This window comes from Sphaeramia orbicularis, chromosome 22, assembly GCF_902148855.1.
Source record: "Sphaeramia orbicularis chromosome 22, fSphaOr1.1, whole genome shotgun sequence".
In the NCBI taxonomy this organism is placed as follows: Eukaryota; Metazoa; Chordata; class Actinopteri; order Kurtiformes; family Apogonidae; genus Sphaeramia; species Sphaeramia orbicularis.
The window spans coordinates 48,935,194-48,956,381 of record NC_043978.1 but is presented as its reverse complement, the minus strand read 5'-3'; the positions used below and the strand labels follow the sequence as shown (position 1 = coordinate 48,956,381).

General features: G+C 37.0%; 2 protein-coding genes across 3 annotated transcripts in view; both read left to right on the top strand.

Annotated features, from left to right (window-relative positions):
- gabrr2a (gamma-aminobutyric acid type A receptor subunit rho2a) overlaps window positions 1-21,188 on the top strand; it is a 205,199-nt gene that overhangs the window by 133,844 nt on the left and 50,167 nt on the right. The window lies entirely within an intron of this gene.
- On the top strand, window positions 14,677-20,239 carry LOC115413635 (nuclear apoptosis-inducing factor 1-like). Of its 2 annotated transcripts, none has more exons than XM_030126622.1 (4): window positions 14,677-14,926; window positions 15,030-15,097; window positions 18,684-19,075; window positions 19,211-20,239. In XM_030126622.1, exons 3-4 carry the CDS (start codon window positions 18,685-18,687, stop codon window positions 19,657-19,659), a joined length of 840 nt encoding a protein of 279 aa, XP_029982482.1. In that variant the 5' UTR covers window positions 14,677-14,926; window positions 15,030-15,097; window position 18,684; the 3' UTR covers window positions 19,660-20,239. The 2 variants fall into 2 exon arrangements, with proteins under 2 accessions (XP_029982482.1, XP_029982481.1); XM_030126621.1 differs by having other exon boundaries at window positions 14,677-14,936.

Here is a 21,188-nt window from a genome sequence, read left to right as displayed (position 1 = left end):
AACTGAGGAATCTGGGTGTCATCTTTGACCAGGACATGTCTTTAGAATTCTACTCCAAACAGCTAGTCAAAAACTGTTTCTTCCAACTACGCAACATCTCCAAACTCAGATCTATGGTGTCCACAAATGAGCTCGAGATGATCGTTCACGCTTTCGTATCTTCTCGCTTAGACTACTGCAACAGCCTGTTTACATGCTTAAACAAGAAGGAGCTGGCCCGTCTACAGTTTGTCCAGAACTCTGCTGCCAGGCTCCTGACCCGCACAAACAGGAGAACCCACATCACTCCCATCCTTAAATCTCTCCACTGGCTCCCTGTTCTATATCGTCTTCATTTCTAAATTCTGGTGCTAACTTTCCGGGCCCTACATGGCCAGGCCCCTGCATACATTGCTTCCCTGATCCAGCCCTACAGCTCGACTCGTAGCTTGAGGTCTTCAGGACAGCACCTGCTGATGGTTCCACGCACCTGTTTTAGCACACGCGGTGACAGGTCTTTTAAAGCTGTGGCACCACGTCTATGGAATGACCTGCCTCTACACCTACGGTCCATGGACTCTGTAGAGAGCTTTAAGAAACACCTCAAAACCCTCCTGTTCAAAAAGGCTTTTTAGTCTCCCACCTGACCCAGGACCACCACAGACTGATTACACTCTATGTATTCATCATAACTTACTCCATGTGTCATCCCCCCCCCCCCCCCCCCCCCCCCCAGTCTCTCTATATCTCTATCGCTCTCTCTTTTCTCCTCCTTTACTCTCTCTCTCTCTTTCTCTTTAACCCCAACTGGTCAAGGCAGACAGCCATCCTTCAGGAGTCTGGGTCTGCTCGAGGTTTCTGCTGTTAAAGGGAAGTTTTTCCTCGCCACTGTCACCAATCACAAGTGTTTGCTCCTGAAGGATTCTGTTGGGTCTCTGTAAACTTAAATTGATTCTGATTTGAATTGATAAAGCACTTTGTGACTCTGTCTGTGAAAAGTGCTCTATAAATAAAATTTTACTTTACTTTACTTTACTTTACTTTTAATAACACACGTCACCACTGATAAACAACAACAGAGAATTTTGTCCAAACATAAGATCTTAAGCTTTGAAAATGTAATCATGTATACAAATGTGTGTCTGCTGTTTAAGGTTATCCATAATTCTGCTGCTCCTCCCTTGAAAAGGTTTATTTCTTTGAGTTCTGGAAAAACATCTCCAATTACTCGATCAACATGTGGCGAGAGCAGGATTACAAGACACAAAACAGCATTTGCAAATTCAGTGTTCTCATGTGTGGCCATGCGACAGTGGAACACATGACCAACAGAACAACAAACAATTACAAACTATCACACATTCTCCCACATGGTGAAAAAACATCTGCTGTCAAACCAAACCTGTAGACATAATGTAATGTGATGTAAACATGTTTAGAGTGTGTGTGACAGACTGCAGTGGGACAGAAGAGGGAATGGATGGGAATGAATATTTTACCTATATGGAGTTATAAATATGCTTTTTTTTTTTTTACTGTTTTTTCACTGTTTTAGTTTTAACCCTCCGGTATCCCGTCCAGCAAGGCCCTTACTAAGCACCAAGTTTGCCATTTTGGCACACTTGTGGAGTAATGTCAAAAAAAATTTTTCATACAGTTTGTTTTTAATTCTTTTTACCCTTTTTTCTGTTTCATCAACTTAAGCCGTAAATAAAAATGCGAAATACTCAATAATTGTCACATTTTTTTAACCCTTTAAATGCCATGTTTGTAATGTAAACAAACCACTTTTTTGGATGCAAAAAACACAAAAAAAATAATTTTTTTTCAATATACTACATAAAAAGTGGATTACATATTATTTGATTTTTGCAGCCTGGCATATGTCAATGATGAACTCCAACACTGGTTAATTTGCATTATTATTTTTGGCACTAGGTCAAATGTACAAAAATACTCGCATCTGTCACCAAGTGTGCCAAAAATGCACACCTATAAATCAAACTATTAAATATTATATATTGATTTATTTTTCTGCTCTAATTTGATTTTATTTTTGTAAATCACGGTCAGCCCTAATCATACATATCAAATAATCATTCATTTTAGATTTTTTTAACCCTTTATACAATCTCTCTTCATCATGATGTCACTACATTTTTTGATTCAAAAAACATAAAATATGTTTGTTTGTTTTTTTCAAAATACTACACAAAAATTGGATTACATATTATTTGATTTTTGCAGCCTGGCATATGTCAATGATTAACAGCAACATTAACAATGTTAATAAATTAATTTAGACCCTCACGTCTCAAATGAAGCCCAGATATCAGTAAAAGCAGGATTTATGCCTTAATGGCTTATGGATCAAAAACAGTGGTTATAATGGAAGAAATAGTGCGTTTTAGGCACACTTGGGACACAGATGCTCGTCTTGTAATTTTCTTTTGTTTACAATGTGCAAATTTTAGTTGGTGGCCAGAATTTTAAAGATCATGCACAAATGAACAACTTCTGAATTCTAAACTATTTAAATTGTGAAAAATAATATGAAGTTTTTTAACATGAAGTGCAAAGTGTGCCTAAAAAGCACACCCGGATACCGGAGGGTTAATTAATGTCTGTTTTTTAATGATAACATCAGCCTGCCCTGGGACTACAGGTGGAAATTTGAACTAGTGCTAGAACCTGGCACACTACATCTCTCCTTTTTAAGGTTAATGTATATTGTGCATTGCCCCAGTCTAAATAAATAAATAAAATTTTAAAAAATGAAAATGAAATGAAATGCCCATTCACCCCTCTGTGTGGAAAAAGAAAAACTTCATATTGAGTGCTGGCATATCCCAGAGCAGTTTTTACAGCGCATTGTCTCCATGACGACACCCAGTACCACACGCAAAATCCTCATTTAATTAGGGCGGTCTCCAAGACTTTGCGCCTGTTGTCATTTGCACAGGCAATCTTAGCTGATCACCCCTGACACGCAAATCAATAGCACACGCATATTTTAGCGCGAGCAAGCACATTTGCACCTGTTATTTGCGATCTTTGGAAATCAGGCCCAATGAGTTGTTGTCTCACCTCCATTGTAAACTGCTGTGTCGTGTACGACTCGGATTTGCATTTGTATACTTCACAGCAGGACCATTTACAACCAGAAACCTCACATAGTCCAAGGGACTCTGGGAGGGGTTATCGCCAAGGCTCTCTAACCAGAGGTTGGGAATTCATGGCAAGAGAGAGGTTTCTGTGCTGACTTTAACCTTTTCATGCATGAATTACACTGGGTTACAAAAAAATGTTTTTTGCAAGTTGTTTAGGTTTTTTCAACTGAATTAGCACCATTTTGCACCGCTAAATCCAAAAATGACATCTGTTTTTCTCAATCAGGTCAGGTTTTTTTGCTAATTTAATTTTGAAAAATTTGATCTTCTCACAAAATATAATAATTAATACCAAAATAAGATTGGTAAGCACACGATTCCTGTTAGGTACAATGGTGTATTCACCGCAGATGTAGCAGAATACGTCAGGCTTATTTTTGCAAGATCTTCTAGTCGAAGCCATTTCATTCACCTGTAATATTAAAAAAAACATTCATCATAAATTGGCAAAAGTAAAATCTTCAGAACTCGTTTATTGCAAGAAATATGAAAGAATTTTGTATTATATGATGTGAAAATGCCCATAAATGTAAGCAAAAATGTTAAAAAGCCAATATGTAGCATAGTTCAGAAAGTTGACTGACTTAGCAAAATTAATGTGATTTTTGGATTCAGCACACCAAAATGATCCTAAATCAGCTCAAAAAACTTAAACAATAAATTTGTTGTTGGCCAGTGTTATGAGAACCTAATCGAGATTTTTTTTTCCTGAGTGTTTTATTCCTCTTTATGCATTAAAAAAAAGAGCTATGTGATTGAAATTTTTTTATGAACCTATTTTTCATGGAGTTACAAAAATGTCCACTCACCTGGACACCATGCATTTAATTTTTGAAGCAAAGAAACATGTATTTACTTACGTACTGTGTGAAAACTATGAAGTGAAAATCTTTTTAATATCGCTAATCTGATGTTTTCTCCCATTTTAACTAGTTATTACCTGCTCAGATAAGATGCATAAAAAACCCTGTTAATTACAGTCTAATAACAATTAGCAATTGATTTACACTCAAATATGTTACTACAGATCAGGTTGATCAAGAACAGCAAAGTTACGGTAATGGTATGAATGTCAAAATATGTGATGATAGTGTCCACTGTGTTGGTTAATATGGAACTAAAACAACAAAATTCATGAATATACAAGAGAACAGCTGTAGAATAGCCGTTCACTGTAGTGACCACTATGTATGAAAGGGTTAAATTCTCACTAGTAGGTGTTAATTTGAAGTTCCAAAGCAATTTACAGTGATGTTAACTGACGAAAACCCCACTTTTCGTGCAGTGATCCCTACAGTATATCTAATTTTTTCAAGGTGAATATGACACATAACCTCCCTAATCCATTTGCCAAATGTTGTAGGGGGTTGGGGTGGGGGGTGGGGGTGGGGGTGGGTGGGGCATCCTTCCATTTAAACAAGATGAGCCGCCTGGCCAACAAACAGTCAATGAGCCTTCTGTGTTCTGTTGTTGGAGTCAGTTTGGTTGGACATCTACTTCTATGCAGAATAAACACAGCATTGAATTGTTTCAATTTGTGGCTGATTTGTGAACTGGTGGATCCTTGAAGTTTCTGAAATTATTTTAGAATAAAATAATATAAAATAAAATAAAATAAAATAAAATAAAATAAAATAAAATAAAATAAAATAAAATAGAATAGAATAGAATAGAATAGAATAGAAAAGACTTTATTTGCCATTGTAAATTTCCCAGTGGGATGAATAAAGTATCTATCTATCTATCTATCTATCTCTCTCTCTCTCTCTCTCTCTCTCTCTCTCTCTCTCTCTCTCTCTCTCTCTCTCTCTCTATTTGCACAGATACATGGCAGTATAGGTACATTGGAATTCTTGTGCGTTTCCCTGAGTCACAGAATCCAAAAAAGACATGAACAAAAACAGAAACAAAACATAAAAACAGCTAAAACATATAAAAACAGTTATTGCACAGACAGACAAAAATACACACTTGTAAAATAGAGTACTGTATCAGAAAAAAAATAAATAAAAGTACTGGGAGGTAGAACAGGTTATTGCACATTCAGTTAAAAGCCTGGTATTAGTTAAGTGTCTGTAATCTTCTACAGTCCTATGTAAACCAACAATTCTTAAAGGTGTGGGAGACTTTCGTGACCAATTTTTCATCAAATCTGTCAAACCTCAGTCATATCCTCAGTATTAGGAATCCAAAAGTCTGTCTGTCATTACTCACCTGAATCTCTTGCATTACACTGAACAGTTTCTTAGTTCCATCCACCATAAACAAACCATGTGTTTACAAACAGAGCCGGGAGGGAACTCGGGCATCTTCGGAATTTTGTCGCAATGTGCATTGTGGGAAACAAAGGTTTGTGCAGCCGCCTAGTAGTGGCAGTGCAACCATATTATATTATATGGATAAAACAAAAACGACGCGGAAACGGCTGAAACACAGAAACAGCTGGGGGAATATGCACAGAGGGAAGGGAGCTCCTGCTGTTTCCGCATCGTGTCTGTAGCAGCTGCACGAGCCTCCATTTCCCACAATGCACGTCGCGACAAAATTCCGAAGATGCCCGAGTTCCCTCCCGGCTCTGTTAGTAAACACATGGTTTGTTTATGGTGGATGGCACTATGAAACTGTTCACTGTAATGCAAGAGATTCAGGTGAGTAATGACAGACAGACTTACAGATTTGTGATACTGAGGATATGACTGAGGTTTGACAGATTTGATGAAAAATTGGTCACGAAAGTCTCCTGCTCCTTTAAGAATTGTTGGTTTACATAGGACTATAGAAGATTACAGACACTTAACTAATACCAGGCTTTTAACTGAATGTGCAATAACCTGTTCTACCTCCCAGCACTTTTATTTATTTTTTTTTCTGATACAGTACTCTATTTTACAAGTGTGTATTTTTGTCTGTCTGTGCAATAACTGTTTTTATATGTTTTAGCTGTTTTTATGTTTTGTTTCTGTATTTGTTCATGTCTTTTTTAGATTCTGTGACTCAGGGAAACGTACAAGAATTCCAATGTACCTACAGGGGTTGGACAAAATAATGGAAACACCTTCACCTCAAGATGATAATGCCCCAATCCATACCGCTAGAATTGTTAAAGAATGGCATGAGGAACATTCTAATGAAGTTGAGCATCTCGTATGGCCGGCACAGTCCCCAGACCTCAACATTATTGAGCATTTATGGTCAGTTTTAGAGATTCAAGTAAGACGTCGATTTCCACCGCCATCGTCTCTAAAAGAGTTGGAGGGTATTCTAACTGAAGAATGGCTTAAAATTCCTTTGGAAACAATTCACAAGTTGTATGAATCAATACCTCGGAGAATTGAGGCTGTAATTGCCGCAAAAGGCGGACCTACACCATATTAAATTATATTTTGTTGATTTTTTAAGGTGTTTCCATTATTTTGTCCAACCCCTGTATACTGCCATGTATCTGTGCAAATGGCAAATAAAGTCTATTCTATTCTATTCTATTCTATTCTATTCTATTCTATTCTATTCTATTCTATTCTATTCTAAAATAATGTCAGAAACTTCAAGGTTTCACCAGTTCACAAATCAGCCACAAATTGAAACAATTAAATCCTGTGTTTACTCTGCATAGAAGAAAGTCTCCTGCAGCTTTAATCGAATGTCTTTAGATATCTGTTTTTTTGTGAGGTGTCGTTCACATCAGCAGATGTTTCTTGCAAATAGGAAACTTAATAAGGTTGATTTTTCTTTTTCTTTTTTTTTTTTTTTGTGAATCAAAGTAGCTCTACATCTGGCTCAAATCTCATTTTGGTGGAGGTTTTCTACCTTCTGTCTCCATTTCACTCTATTAGGAGTCATTAGCCCATGTGTTCACACACTTATTCCAGCAGTATTGTGGGATGTGTTCAAGAGAAGTGTGAACAATTAGAATTGTCTGTATAGTATTGGGTTAGAGATCCAGGACACTCAGGACTAAGACAAAGAAACTCAAGCACAGTTTTTACCCACAAGCGGTTAAATGTGTGCCCCCCACCCCACCCCACCCCGAAACTGAACAATCTCCACCCCCAGTGTAATGGTGCAATACTCACCCCACCTCAGTGCAATAGCCACAACACATCCACATTACTACTACCTGTATGTCCTATTGGTTGTACGTATCTCTCATTTGGAGTATAGAGTTAGCGTTTGTAGATTCTTTCTGTATATTTTTTTCATCTCATTACTTTAGTAGCACATGTGTATTAATATTTTTATTCTGAAGCCTTTGCACAGTCCTACTTTTTCTTTAATAGTCTGTGATATTTTTTATTTTATTTTTTCTTATACAGTCCCTTTTGCACTAACTGTTTTGCTGTTAAATTGAGCAGAGCTGCTAAACTGATTTTCATTGTTCCTGTGACAGTGACAATAAAGATCTATTCTATTCTATTCTATTCTATTCTATTCTATTCTATTCTATTCTATTCTATTCTGCTCTGTTTTGTTCTATTCTATTCTATTAGGTTCTATTCTACTCTTTTTATTCTGTTCTGTTGTATTCTGTTCTATTCTGTTCTGTTCTACAGAATAGAATAGAATAGAAAAGAACCTAATAGCGAATAACAGAATAGAATAGAATACAAGGTTCTATTCTATTCTATTCTATTTTAGCTGTGTTAATGTTCCTGTTCCTGTTATGATCCTTGAAGTTTCTGACATGAGTTTAGAATAGAATAGAATAGAATAGAACCTTCTATCCTATGCTATTCTATTCTGTTCTATTCTGCTCTGCTCTGTTTTGTTCTATTCTATTCTATTTAGTGCGTTGTGTTTGTCTGTACTTACGACTTAGATGCAAATTAGATCATATTTTACAACCAATTCATGTAGAAAGCTATAAAGTGTTCACCAAGGTTATTATCGTTAACGAAAACTAACAAAATGATGAAAACTGGAATTGTAAAAACATTTTCGTGAACTGAAATAAATAAAAACTATAATGAAAAGAAAAAAACGATAACTAACTGAAACTGTATTGTGTGTTTACAAAACTCACTAAAACGTATAAAAAATTCTGGATAAAATTCTCTTCATTTTCGTCTTTGTCAATGTCGGATTGATATGAAATCGATTTATTTCCCTCAAGCTATTTTAGCTGCTGGCACCATATGATATTTAACGGTCCGTCACTTGTGTTCACTTGTGGTTTCCAGTCGTCTTCTGGTCCCCACTCTACCTGGAAACATGGAGACCAAAGTTGGAAGAAAGCAGCAGAGTCTTGTCTGGGATTTATTTGAATTTGACGGTGAAGAGGATAAAAGATATAAAAAAAAAAAAAAAAAACTAAACTAAAACTAAGCCTTTAGAAAATAATGTAAAGTAATAAAAACTAGAAAACCTGCTCTAAAAAGTAATTAAAATGAACTGAATTAGAGAAAAAAGGCAAAACTAAATAAAACTAAACTATAATGAAAAATCCAAAACTATTACAATCTTGGTGTTCACATACTTTTCCTTGTCAGAGGACACTTAACAGTCTGTTCATGTCCCCAAAAGGCTAAAATATCTGCACGTTCAATACTTTACAGACCTTAGTGGCAGATATTAGAAGAATCTGTGTGAAGAAACACAGAGCTTAAAAGAAAATTCAGCCCTTCAAACCCCAAAGCACACTGAAAAATGTCCTTCACACACAATACTGTCCACATTTTTTTCTTTGTGTGAAAGGAGCTGATCTGAACAAATGTGTGATGAGCTTGAGCAGCGTCTCAGCTCAACTGATGTGCATACAAGAGCTGGATGCATAACGGTACTGTAAGTGTTTTGTTTTTTTTTTGCTTGATTTGGCATTTATGTCATCAAACATCATTTTAATTTAAGCATCTTGGTAGAATGAGGTAAACACTCCTTATCTTTGTATTCAGGTCAATTAAAATCAGTGTGATTGGTTCTCATCTGCATGTCTCACACAACTATTTGGGGATATTTGCATAAAGCTGAATTTCTCAACTTTCTCCTGCTTCGTTCTTTTCGTTCTTGTTCTGGTGTCTCTGCAGATGTCATTGAACTGCAAAGTCAGGGCTCGTGTTCACAAACTTTCGGAGAATACTCTGAGAACTAATGTCATCTAAAAAAAAAAAAAAAAGTCTAGGAAGGAGTCTGGGTTTTGGAGCAAATGTACTTGTTTATTCATAAAGCTCCTCTATGTCTTCCTTGTTACAGAATTGAACCGTCGGTTTTCAATTCAAGTCCCTCATGTTTTCACTAAACTTGGAAGAACTGCTTTAAGTTTCAATAATTCCTTTAAATGTAACTTTTTGTGAATTTTAATCGAAATCTAATCTTCATTCTAAATTTAAAATGACTCATCTTCTGCCTGTACATGTTTCATCTGATCTGTGTAACTTTTAACTGCATTTATGTACGTATTTTAGTAGAAAAAAAAATGTTAAAGATGTTTTATGCCGTTTAAAGTGTGAATAGCCCTCAATGCAAATGATGGCCAGTCCTCTATGATCTTTAAACCTCAATAAAAGTTAAGTTTTGGAAAATTCTCATTGCAATTCTCAGCAAGCAAAGAACAAAATCCTTTTCGCTCTGTGAGTCTGTTAAAGGTGTTATTGGCTGATCAAAAAAGTACCCTTACACACTGTTGGAAGTTGGAATAATTTAGTTGTCAGATACAATCCTCTTTTTATTCCAATTTATACACATCAGTTATCACCTTTGACCAGGTCCAATGATTACATACAGAGTCACAATTACACGTTTTCTGTCAACAATAAATCACATTGAGCTAAAAATATTTTATTAACGTGTTTAGCAGTGAGGTTTAGGGCAGTGTTTTTCAACCTTCACCTGGGAATCAAATTGGGTTACTTGAAATTTATGGTAATTGATAAAAATAAAAATGCACTAAAATCGGCTAAAATTTACAAAGGGGGTCAAATGAGTGGCCATTTTTGTAAAAAAAAAAAATAAAAAAAAAGAGCAAAATGCATAGAACTGTGTTGAAATAATGCTAATCCATTTGTGCACAGACTACTGATATTATTTGACAGTGGAAGCTCTATTTTCAGAAATATTGGATTTTGAATAGCACGTGTATGTGAAAACTTTTGCTGGTGGACGGACCCATGATGCTCTGTTCAGTACCAGTACTTTATTAGTAATTAACTTATATACTTACTATTGCTAATTCTCCTCTTATTCATAAATGTTAGTATTGTGGATCTAAAACAATAACAGCTGACACAAAAACACGAAATGTGTCAGTGGACGGATGTGACATGGTTGTTGTGGATCCCATCATACTGATGCTCGGCAGCCATGTCACCGTTTACACTAATGATCCCTGTGCAAAAACTAGGATCAGAATTATTTATTGTATAGTTTATCATCAGACTAAAGAGGAAATAACAATATAGAATTGTTATTTCTTTCTAAAAATGCTTATTATTAGAAAACTGTTGATTTAAAAAGTGACGTGTGACATTCTTCATGTATGTATTGGCGTAACATAAGCAGGATGGATCAGCACCATACTCCATATTGAACCTGTAAAAATAAAACATGTGATATGTAGTATAGAATCTTGTAAGAAAAATTGGGGAATCTAAAAGAATAGAATATTTGTTTTTCAGGTAAATTCAGTTCAAATAGAACTTGGCCATTTGTGACATGAAAATATAGCATTAATTGTGATGAAATTGGACATTTTTGAGTTGAAAACATAGTTCATATGAGCATCAACATGTTGCAACAGAACTGAAATCCTGTCAATTTGCAGAACTTGCATTTACCAACACAAAGTTCCTTTGAGGATTCACTTATATTGATTTCTTATGCACAAAGACAGAAATAAGACCTCTAAGCAAATTTTAGCTGTAATATAAAATATATGGTGAGTTGACAGAGACAATCACAATCCATAAAAGACATGACAAACTCTGAACCTGAAGTGTCTGGAGAAGCTGGTCTTAAAACACATCAACTCCACGGTTCCAGACACAGTGGACCCCTTCCAGTTCGCCCACTTCTCAAACAGGTCAGTGGATGATGCAGTGGCCCTGATACTTCACCACATCCTGCAACACCTGGATAATCCAAACACATCTGCTCGGCTCCTCTTTCTGGACTACAGCTCTGCCTTTAACACAGTCAGACCAATGAAGCTCATTGCGAAGCTGGCAGACCTGGGAGTACCAACAGCCACATGTAACTGGATTTTGGATTTCCTCACAGACAAGTGGTGAAGATGGGGAAGAAGGTCTCTGCTGAGCTGACAGTGAGCACAGGAACCCCACAGGGCTGCTGCCTCAGCCCCAAACTCTTTGCACTCTACACCCATGACCGTACCTCCACCCAGGACAATAACATTACCATAAAGTATGCAGACGACACAACCATCCTCGGCCTTATCAGAGGAGGGGATGAGTCTGCATACAGGGAGCTGGTTCAGAAGACCACCAGATATGGGGAGGAGAACGACCTCGTCCTCAACACGGACAAAACAAAAGAACTCATATTGGACTTCAGGAGACGGAGGCAGTAAATCCAGGTGTAGATTACTGCACAAAGTGAGAATTTGGTTTTCCTTGGTCAGGATATGTACAGTCAGTCCAGCTTGGATTTACAAGGCTGACAATTAATACTGAACAAACAAGAACTCAAACTATGAATTATGAAAGAGCTGCAGCATCTGAAACCGACCACAATGAACATTTGACAGATAAACAGAACCACAGTGCTGCAGTTTCAGCTTCACAGTTGGTCTTTTGTATACTGTGATTGTCTCTCTCAACTCACCATATATTTTTTATTAGAATTTTTTTTTTTTTTTTTAATCAACTACTACAAATTTCAGGCGACCCCATTTGAATTCCAGGCGACCCTACTTGAGGTCCTGACCCCAAGGTTGAAAAACGCTGGGCTTAGCCTTAGGCTTTGGGTTAGTGGTTAGAGGTAGGGTTAATGGCTTTGAATAACATGCAAAAGGATAGATAGATAGATAGATAGATAGATAGATAGATAGATAGATAGATAGATAGATAGATAGATAGATAGATAGATAGATAGATAGATAGATAGATAGATAGATAGATAGATAGATGGATGGATGGATGGATGGATGGATGGATGGATGGATGGATGGATGGATGGATGGATGGATGGATGGATGGATGGATGGATGGATAGATAGATAGATAGATAGATAGATAGATAGATAGATAGATAGATAGATAGATAGATAGATAGATAGATAGATAGATAGATAGATAGATAGATAGATAGATAGATAGATAGATAGATAGATAGATAGATAGATAGATAGATAGATAGATCGATCATCCCATAGGGGAATTTACAGGTTTCAACAGTATCCACAAACTTAAAAACAAACAGTAGTAAAAAACACCATAGTAAAAACACAATCGTAAAAAAAACAAAAACACTTTAACTTTTCACATGGAGTCAGTGCAAAGGAGACTGTTGTGCTTAGAGTCAGTGCAATGAATGAGTCTGTGCAAGAGATAAAGTGCAATGTGAACAGTGTGAGTCAAACAGGATGAAAATATATATAGAGTAGAATAGAATGTCTTTATTGTCATTGTACAGGTACAAAATTAAAAAGCGCAATCGTCCTAGGTGCCATAAAAAAGTATATATAATGTATATAAAAGAGTATAAAAACTAAAATATAAAAAGAAAACCCTGACGGCATAAATATCTAAAAAGCAGCATAAAAAAATGTATAGCAGGCCAAATGCCATAAGAACTGGCGTGACACACAACGCCATTTCATGAGATCAATCTGATACATATACTCAGTGCCAATGAAAACGCAACACTTGAAGATTCTTATATTTTTTTTAAATCGATGAGGATTTTTACTCCATCAGCTCTTTGGAATTAATCATAGGCCGTTTCTATACAGTAAAAATAAAAAAATCACATCCAAATTTGTTGACAAAAAATAAGGATAAAGAAACTCAAGGACCCCAAAACCAAAAGTCACACAGCGGTCCTGGAGGTGCTGCAGCTCAATGTAGCGATCCTGCTGTGGCGTGGTCACACGTGCTTGTCCAGGGCAAGGTCTGTCTGCAGTTGAGCCAGTTTCTTCATGCCTCTGTTGCATCCTGACTATGGTGGACACATTGCATCCAAAACGGCGCGCCACCTGCCGAGCAGAGATTCTGGCCTCCAGGAGCCCCATAGCATGGCATCTGTGGTCACGTGTCAGTCTAGGCATCACTGAGTTATTGCAAATGATTTTCGTGCTTTTCAGTTTGCCTTTATATACAGAACATGACCACTCCTTAACTGACCACAATTCCTTAAGTTGAGCAGTTCCTTGCTGAGCAATGAGAAAAACAAGTCTTATGAATGCAGACAAGTTCATTCAAGCCTGACAATAGCTCAACCCGTCTCAGGTTGTCAAGAAATTGTCTGGGATTATCTTATACAGGTGAAACTTAAACATATTGATGCAGCTCAGGAACAATAAAACACATTCAAGTGTTGCGTTTTCATTGGCACTGAGTATACAGGGGTTGGACAAAATAATGGAGACACCTTAAAAAATCAACAAAATATAATTTAATATGGTGTAGGTCCGCCTTTTGCGGCAACTACAGCCTCAATTCTCCGAGGTATTGATTCATACAACTTGTGAATTGTTTCCAAAGGAATTTTAAGCCATTCTTCAGTTAGAATACCCTCCAACTCTTTTAGAGACGATGGCGGTGGAAATCGATGTCTTACTTGAATCTCTAAAACTGACCATAAATGCTCAATAATGTTGAGGTCTGGGGACTGTGCCGGCCACACGAGATGCTCAACTTCATTAGAATGTTCCTCATGCCATTCTTTAACAATTCTAGCTGTATGGATTGGGGCATTATCATCTTGAGGTGAAGGTGTTTCCATTATTTTGTCCAACCCCTGTACATATGTCGAGGCCCAAAACGGAATCTGGCCTGATTCAGAATCGGGCCGGCCCAGAATGGAATTCTATTCAAGGCCAGCCTAGAATGGAATCCTGCTGCTATAATGTTATTTTTATACCTTGTTTAATGTAAATGATCCATAATTCCATAATTTGTCATAATTTTACATTTTCAGTCTTACATACCTTGAGTAACTATTGTCAATTTCAGTCGATTTCACTGTACCATATATTGGTGGGGAGTACCACTAGGTTCTATTTGTAAATTAAGTGTATTATAGTTTACAATTAAAATGTTGTTTGTTTCATTTTTTTTTCACATATTTGCAAATTCCATGTATTGATTTTTGTAATAATTTAGATCATTTGCATTAAACATGGTATAAAAATAACATTATAGCAGCAGGATTCCATTCTAGGCCGGCCTAGAATAGAATTCCATTCTGGACCGATTCCGTTTTGGGCCTCGACATATACATATGTAGCCAAGTAGATAGGGGTCGCTGTGTTTTTTGTTTTGTTTTTTTAATCAGCTGTGTCCGAGTGAAATGTGTACTGTCCCTTTAAGGCTATCCAGGTCCAAGATCTCGTGAGAACACGGAAATCACGTGAGACTTGATACACGCGCGAACGGTAGTCTTCCTTATAAAGCAAGAAACGGTGAAAGTGTTTATTTGTCGTATGCGTGTGTTTATGAACGAAAACCAGACAAACCGTGTACCACAGGGACAGTACCCGACACGGTTAGAGGGTTAGGCTGTTTCTGAACCGACCGACGGACGTTTGTGGCTGAAGACTTGGCTGGTTTGTCAGCTGAGGGTGTGTTTGTTTCGTCTCCGCTGCACCGGGAGCAGAGCTACAGAGAGTGAGTCAGCGTGAGTGTCCACAGAGTTCAGCCAGACCTACTGAAGACATTTATGGTGTCAGATATTGTTTGTTTATGATATTGTGTGTTATTACCCATGTAGAGGGGGGATAGAGAGCAGCGTGTGCTACCACCAACAGAGGAGTGAGGCTCTGCAGCTACAAGCTAGGAGTAAGTGAGCACACCATTCTGTTTGGCTTTGGAAATGTCCTGGAAGTGGATTTTAGATCACTGTGAAAATATAGATTTTGTAAAGGGATATCTGAGTGTATACATTTGAGTTAATTCCTAATGTTTAGTGTGAATTCATTGTGTCAGTCAAGTTAATTCCTGAAGTCTATTAAGCTAAAACCTATTGTGTACTCACTGATTCTTGAGATTTTGGAAACATGTCCCACTCAGAAAAGTGGTAATTCCACTGAATATGAATAATATTTTCATCATAATAATGGAGCTTCTAAGTGTCTTTTGCACAAATGTAGCCTTTTTTCCCCCCAAAAGTTTGTTTTTAATTTAATGAATTTGAGAATAATATGTTAGCCTATTACCCACAAAATGACTTCAGTTTGATAACAAACAGTGAAAACTCTTTTTAAATGAATAAAATGCTTGTCAAATGAAAGAATAGAATGAAAAATCACTTGAAAACTAGCACACAAAACTAACACAAGATAGCTAATGTATACAGGACATGCACATCATGTAAAGAAGTAGTTTTTTGTCAACGCTGTAAAGGGATATCTGAATATATAGATTTGAGTTAATTCCTAATGTTTAGTGTTAATTCATCGTGTCAATTAAGTTAATTCCTGAAGTCTATTGAGCTAAAACCTGTTGTGTACTCACTGATTCTTGAGATTTTGGAAACAACATGTCCCACTCAGAAAAATGGTAATTCCATTGAAAATGAATAATATTTTCATTATAAAAACAGTCAGAGTTGAGCTTCTAAGGTTCTTTTGCATAAATGTAGCCTTTTTTTACCCCAAAAGTTTGTTTTTAAGTAAATTAATTTTAGAATAATATGTTAGCCTATTATCCACAAAATGACGAGATTATCAAGTCAATTTGATAACAAACAGTGAAAACTCTTTTTAAATGAATAAAATACTTATCAAATGAAAAAATGTTCCTTGACCAAAAATACATAAATATGACAAACTGCAGCAGTCAGCTCTGTACAGATTTGGTGTGAATCCTGAGACACACATATGCATACAGATGCCACTTGGCTTTTATAATATAGATTATGATCACAATAAATACTAATATGGCTTTTCGTGTTTCATTAACCTCTTTATAGTTCTTCCTTACAGACCTACAATACTATGTAAAACATTTAACCATTGAACTGCTCTGCAGCTCATTGTGCTCCAACTGTGTGTCATGCAGTATTATGTCTGTTCAGACATTTAGTCCTTGGGGATGCTCATAGTTAGAATATTGTAATCCCACAGTATTCTGTATTATATGTATCCCCAATGACAAAAGCCAAATTGAAATGAATTTAACCAACATTTGACCCAATTTCATTAAACTCTGACTTTTATATTTTTTGGAAAGTTATGGCTAGGCAGCAGCTATCAGTGGAGGAGCGAAGGAGAAGAAACAGGGAATGGATTATAGAGAAGAGGTAAAGAGTAGTTAGAGAGAGGTGTGGAATCGGGTACAAAATAAGCAATAGCTGCTGCCATAGTTCTGTGGCACGAAATATCAGTTTGTCTACTGCTACAGAGCCAATCAAATGATCTGAATTCTACACTCTGAACGTTGTCCCAGTGGCTGATTTTTATTCATCAAAAAATTCTTCAAATGAGGCAAATTCTTCCTATGAGGCAAAACAGTCACCACAATTCATGTTGTTTGCCTCCATGCTGAAACTGAAAGTGTGAATAGGCACAAAGCAGCCTCCAGTACCTGATCCCCTATCCTTTTCCTGGACCCAGACAGGCCCATGGCATGTGTGGTGGTTCTGTCCACAGTACTGTGTCAGCAGGGGGACAGGTTACCAGTCTGCACAGGATAGAACCATGGTGCTGACCGGCTCTGTGGTAATAGACACATGACAAAGACGCTTCGTTCAAAAAAAAAAGTCAAAGGAATATAGTAAGCGAAAGTTTCACTGTTTATGGTGTTCCTTTCTGAAATCAATATAATTTTCACAGAATAAAATAATTAAATTATCAAATTATTTCTTGCAGAATAGTGAAATACAGTTTTTAAGCAAAGATGCATTAACTTAAGTGATGAAATGTTGGAATTGTTGTAATGAAGCCACTGTCAGATGGAGCTTTATTAGATTTTTAGTGAATATGCTTATAATCTGTTTTGTCAATGCAGTTGAGTTATTAACTCTTTCATGCACGAATTATGAGAACCTTAGTCAAGATTTTTTCTTCAGTGTTTAGCCATGAAAAAAACAATGCGATCGAGTTTTTTTTTTTCTATGGAGTTACAAAAATATCCATGCATTTAATTTTTGAAGTAAAGAAACATGTGTTTAAAACCCAATATCAGAAAGTGATATGAAAACAATGAAATAAAAACATTTTTAATGCGGCTAATCTGATGTCTTCTCACATTTTAACATATTCTAATGCTAGTAATTACTCACTTCATGGAGATAATATGCAGAAAAAACCCTTCTTGTCTAACAAATAACAATTGATTTACACTCAAACATGTAACTGCAGATCAGGTTTATCAAGAACAGTACAGTTACAGTAATGATCTGAATTACAGTGTTTGGGATGGTGCATAAGTGTCCGCTGTGTTGACTGATATGGAACTAAAACAACAAAACCCATTAATATACAAGAGAACAGCTGGAGAAGAACTGTCCACTGGAGTGGACAGTGCATGAAAGGGTTAAAGTAGCTGTCAATTGAAAATTAGAAATGTGTGTTTTTTTAATTACAATATTGTTACTTTGTCTGTTTAAAGGTAAAGATGAAAGTTGCATGATGCTGTTGTACAATTGAAGAGAACGAGAGAACTAGTAAAAAAAAATGAACAAAACTGAATATTCAACATTTAGCAGCATATATCTGTACATATGGTGTCAGACACAATTATTTAAAGGTTTCAAATCCATACATGACTAAATAAATAGGAATAATTAGCTTTTTGTTGTCTGACAGTGTTGACAAAAACAAAGTAACAACAGGAAAAACACCTATTTTATGAAAAATTACAAAATGAGGAGGTTGCATTACTATAAACTTGGCAGCCAGGAAATGGTTCTGTGACTGTAAGACTTTTAATAATTAAAACTTTTTCACAAAAAACCCAGATTTATCCAAAGTCTCAAGAATCAGTGTGCTCTAAAATGTGTCCATTAAAATGAGAAGTGTGGCTTAGAAATGTTTTTATGTATATTTTCAGTTTACATAGAAATACGGCCACTGCTGTTGTCTGTTTTACACTGACAGAGTCCTAACATAGTTAGAAAAGAAAAGAAACAGTATAACATACACACACACACATACGTGCATTCATACACATCATTGTGAATATAATGTATTATGCAGGGGTTATCTCTGTTGAATATATGAGGTATAAAAGTAGACTTAGGGCCAGTTCTACTACGATCGCAATTTGCGTTTGCAATCTAGTATTTTGCATGTGGGGTTGAACTGCGGTTTGCGGGTGATTTACTAAGAGTGTTTGCATAAATGTCAACAGGTGCACACATGTTGGAGACACGCCTATTTAAAAGAGGGTTTTGTGTGTTTTGTTTTTTTTTGTTGGTTTGCAGCATGGCGAGTTTGGAGACACGAAAGCGCAAAGCTAAATTCAACCCAACAGAATTAGAGGTGTTGGTGGATGAATCAAACAAATACTTACATGACCTACAACAAAAAAATCTGACGCTCGCACAGAGGACCGCCATATGGGAGAAAATCTGTCAAAAAGTAAATGCTGTTGGCAGAACGGTACGAACAGTGGATGAAGTGAAAAGAAGATATCAAGACATCAGAAGAAGAACAAAAGAAAAATTGGCTTATAATAGACTGTCAGCAAATCATACAGGTGAGGGCCAAGTGGATCCTCTGACCAGGATTGAGGAGAAGGTGCAGGTGACGTTTTCTGATGAGCAAGTTGCTGGAATTGCCGAGTATGACACACTGGACATAAAAATAGAAGAAGGTAGGTGCACAGTAACACACTTTGTTTTTCTTCTGTTTATTTACTAAATGACAAATGAATGTGCCTCCTGTGGTAACATTTTGCTGTCTTTCAAGTCAAATCCCCAACAAAAAACATTTCTTTTTTTATATGTAGAAACTTCATCAGAAGCTGAACAACCCCCCCCAAACTTCCCCAAAGTAGACCCCACCCCTTCAGCGCTTCAAAACGGCCCAGAGGACATTAATCTGCAGTTGCTGCGGGAACAAAACAAACAGGCCGCAGCCCTTCAGTTAATTGCACGGGAGATGCGAGCGTCGGCGTCGTTGGCACGGGCGGTCAGGCGCGACACACAGGCCATTGCCACGCACTGCAGACAGATGGTCAGCGCAGTATCCGCCCTGACGATGGCCGTCAATGCTGTGGCAAAAGAACTACAGACAATGACTGCTCTCCATTCAGGTGCAGAAGCGGGCCGGCCAAGTTCTGCAGCGACAGATAGGCAGTCGGAGACCGAAGAGGATGGAGAGGTGCATACAGTGGAAGACTTCCACCTGCGCAAAAGGAAACGACCAGTAGTTGTTTTAAAGAAAATAGAACAATAAAACACACACTTGTCACATTTTCAGTTTTCTTACATTGGTTGTGAATTTTTTTTTTTTTTTTTTTTTTTTTTGGTGTGTAAAATAGCCTGTTCGATAAAGAGCGGTATTTTTGTCACATAAATGTTAGACTATAGTCTCATATTTTGTGACTGAAGCAATGTGTCTTTGATGTGATTTTGCGAGGCGTAACATAATTGGACACTTTATGAGACTGAATATTTCATTCGATAACATGCTCATATGACTTTAGAAGGTGATTTCAATCATCTTTTTTTAAATAAATGTTGATTTTTTTAACTTTGCAATGCTCTGCAGTTCACTGGGTCACACTAGCTAGAGGAACGGTCTTGCACTCATATTCTAATCTACGACATATGTTTAATCAAGGTGTTTTTCTGCATTACATATTATTAAATGACAATAGAAAAATAAATGCATACCACAAACAGCTCATAAGAAGTGGCTTCGAATGAGACTGCTGCGTGTCTGCATCCCCACAGCATTGGGTTGTTGCTCCATCTGGCGCCACATGGCATTTAGGACTTCAGACAGTACATCTGAAAGGGAGACCCCAGCTGTAATAGCTACCGTATACTGGAATGACCCAACGCAAAAAATTTTAAATTTGCCAGGACTTTTGTCACTGCAGGTATTGCATGACTCCTCCTCATGGCTGGCTCCAAATCTGCTCTGACTTCCTCCAACAGCTCCAAAATGACAAGTTGTTAAATGTGTCCTCATTCATTCCAAAAATGTTCACAAGGGTGAAAAAATGCGTTCTCTACATCTCGTTTCATCATTTCGATGTCTCCTCCTTGTGACAATAACCACTTCCATATGTGCGCAATTATGCATCCAAACCATTTGCACCTCCCTTTGTGACGTGTTAAATAGTTTCTGTGTTCAGTTTCTATGAGTAAAATTGCTTTCGGGTTTGATAAAACATATTTAGCACGTGTCAAAGGGGAGGTGCAAATGGTTTGGATTTGTAATTGCACACAGATGGCTGCGGTTATTGTCGCAAGAAGGAAACATAGAAATGATGAAATAAATTGCAGAGAATGCATTTTTCACCCTCGTGTGAACATTTATGGAATGACGGAAGAAACAATAATTGAGATGTATGCCCCACACACACTTTACAGGACTCTTGTAAAGGCCACTTTTCCACTTGAACTGATGATTGTGATTAAAAATACGCACCGACATTAGGCTAGAGTCTGACAAAATTAATTGCACCTGACAGCCGTTCAATTCAACAACCCCCATGGTCCCCCCCCACCTCTAAAACGAATCCGATTCCGCCGCCCAGCAAAGCCATTTTAGAACTTACACATGAACTAGAGCAGGGGAGGCCAACCCTGGTTCTGGAGAGCCACTATCCTACATGTTTTAGATCAGGGGTGTCCAACTCATTTTAGTTCAGTTCCACATTCAGCCCAATTTGATCTCAAGTGGGCCGGACCAGTACAATAATAACAGTGAAAAAAGTAAAATTATTTTATGATCAGGTTTACATCTACAAAGAT

What these genes read in the sequence shown, in the direction of transcription:
- LOC115413635 (XM_030126622.1), top strand. Translation starts at nt 18,685, where the DNA reads ATGGCGAGTTTGGAGACACGAAAGCGCAAAGCTAAATTCAACCCAACA. An exon ending in GGACATAAAAATAGAAGAAG is followed by an intron (nt 19,076 to 19,210) that starts GTAGGTGCACAG and finishes TTTTATATGTAG; the next exon opens with AAACTTCATCAGAAGCTGAA.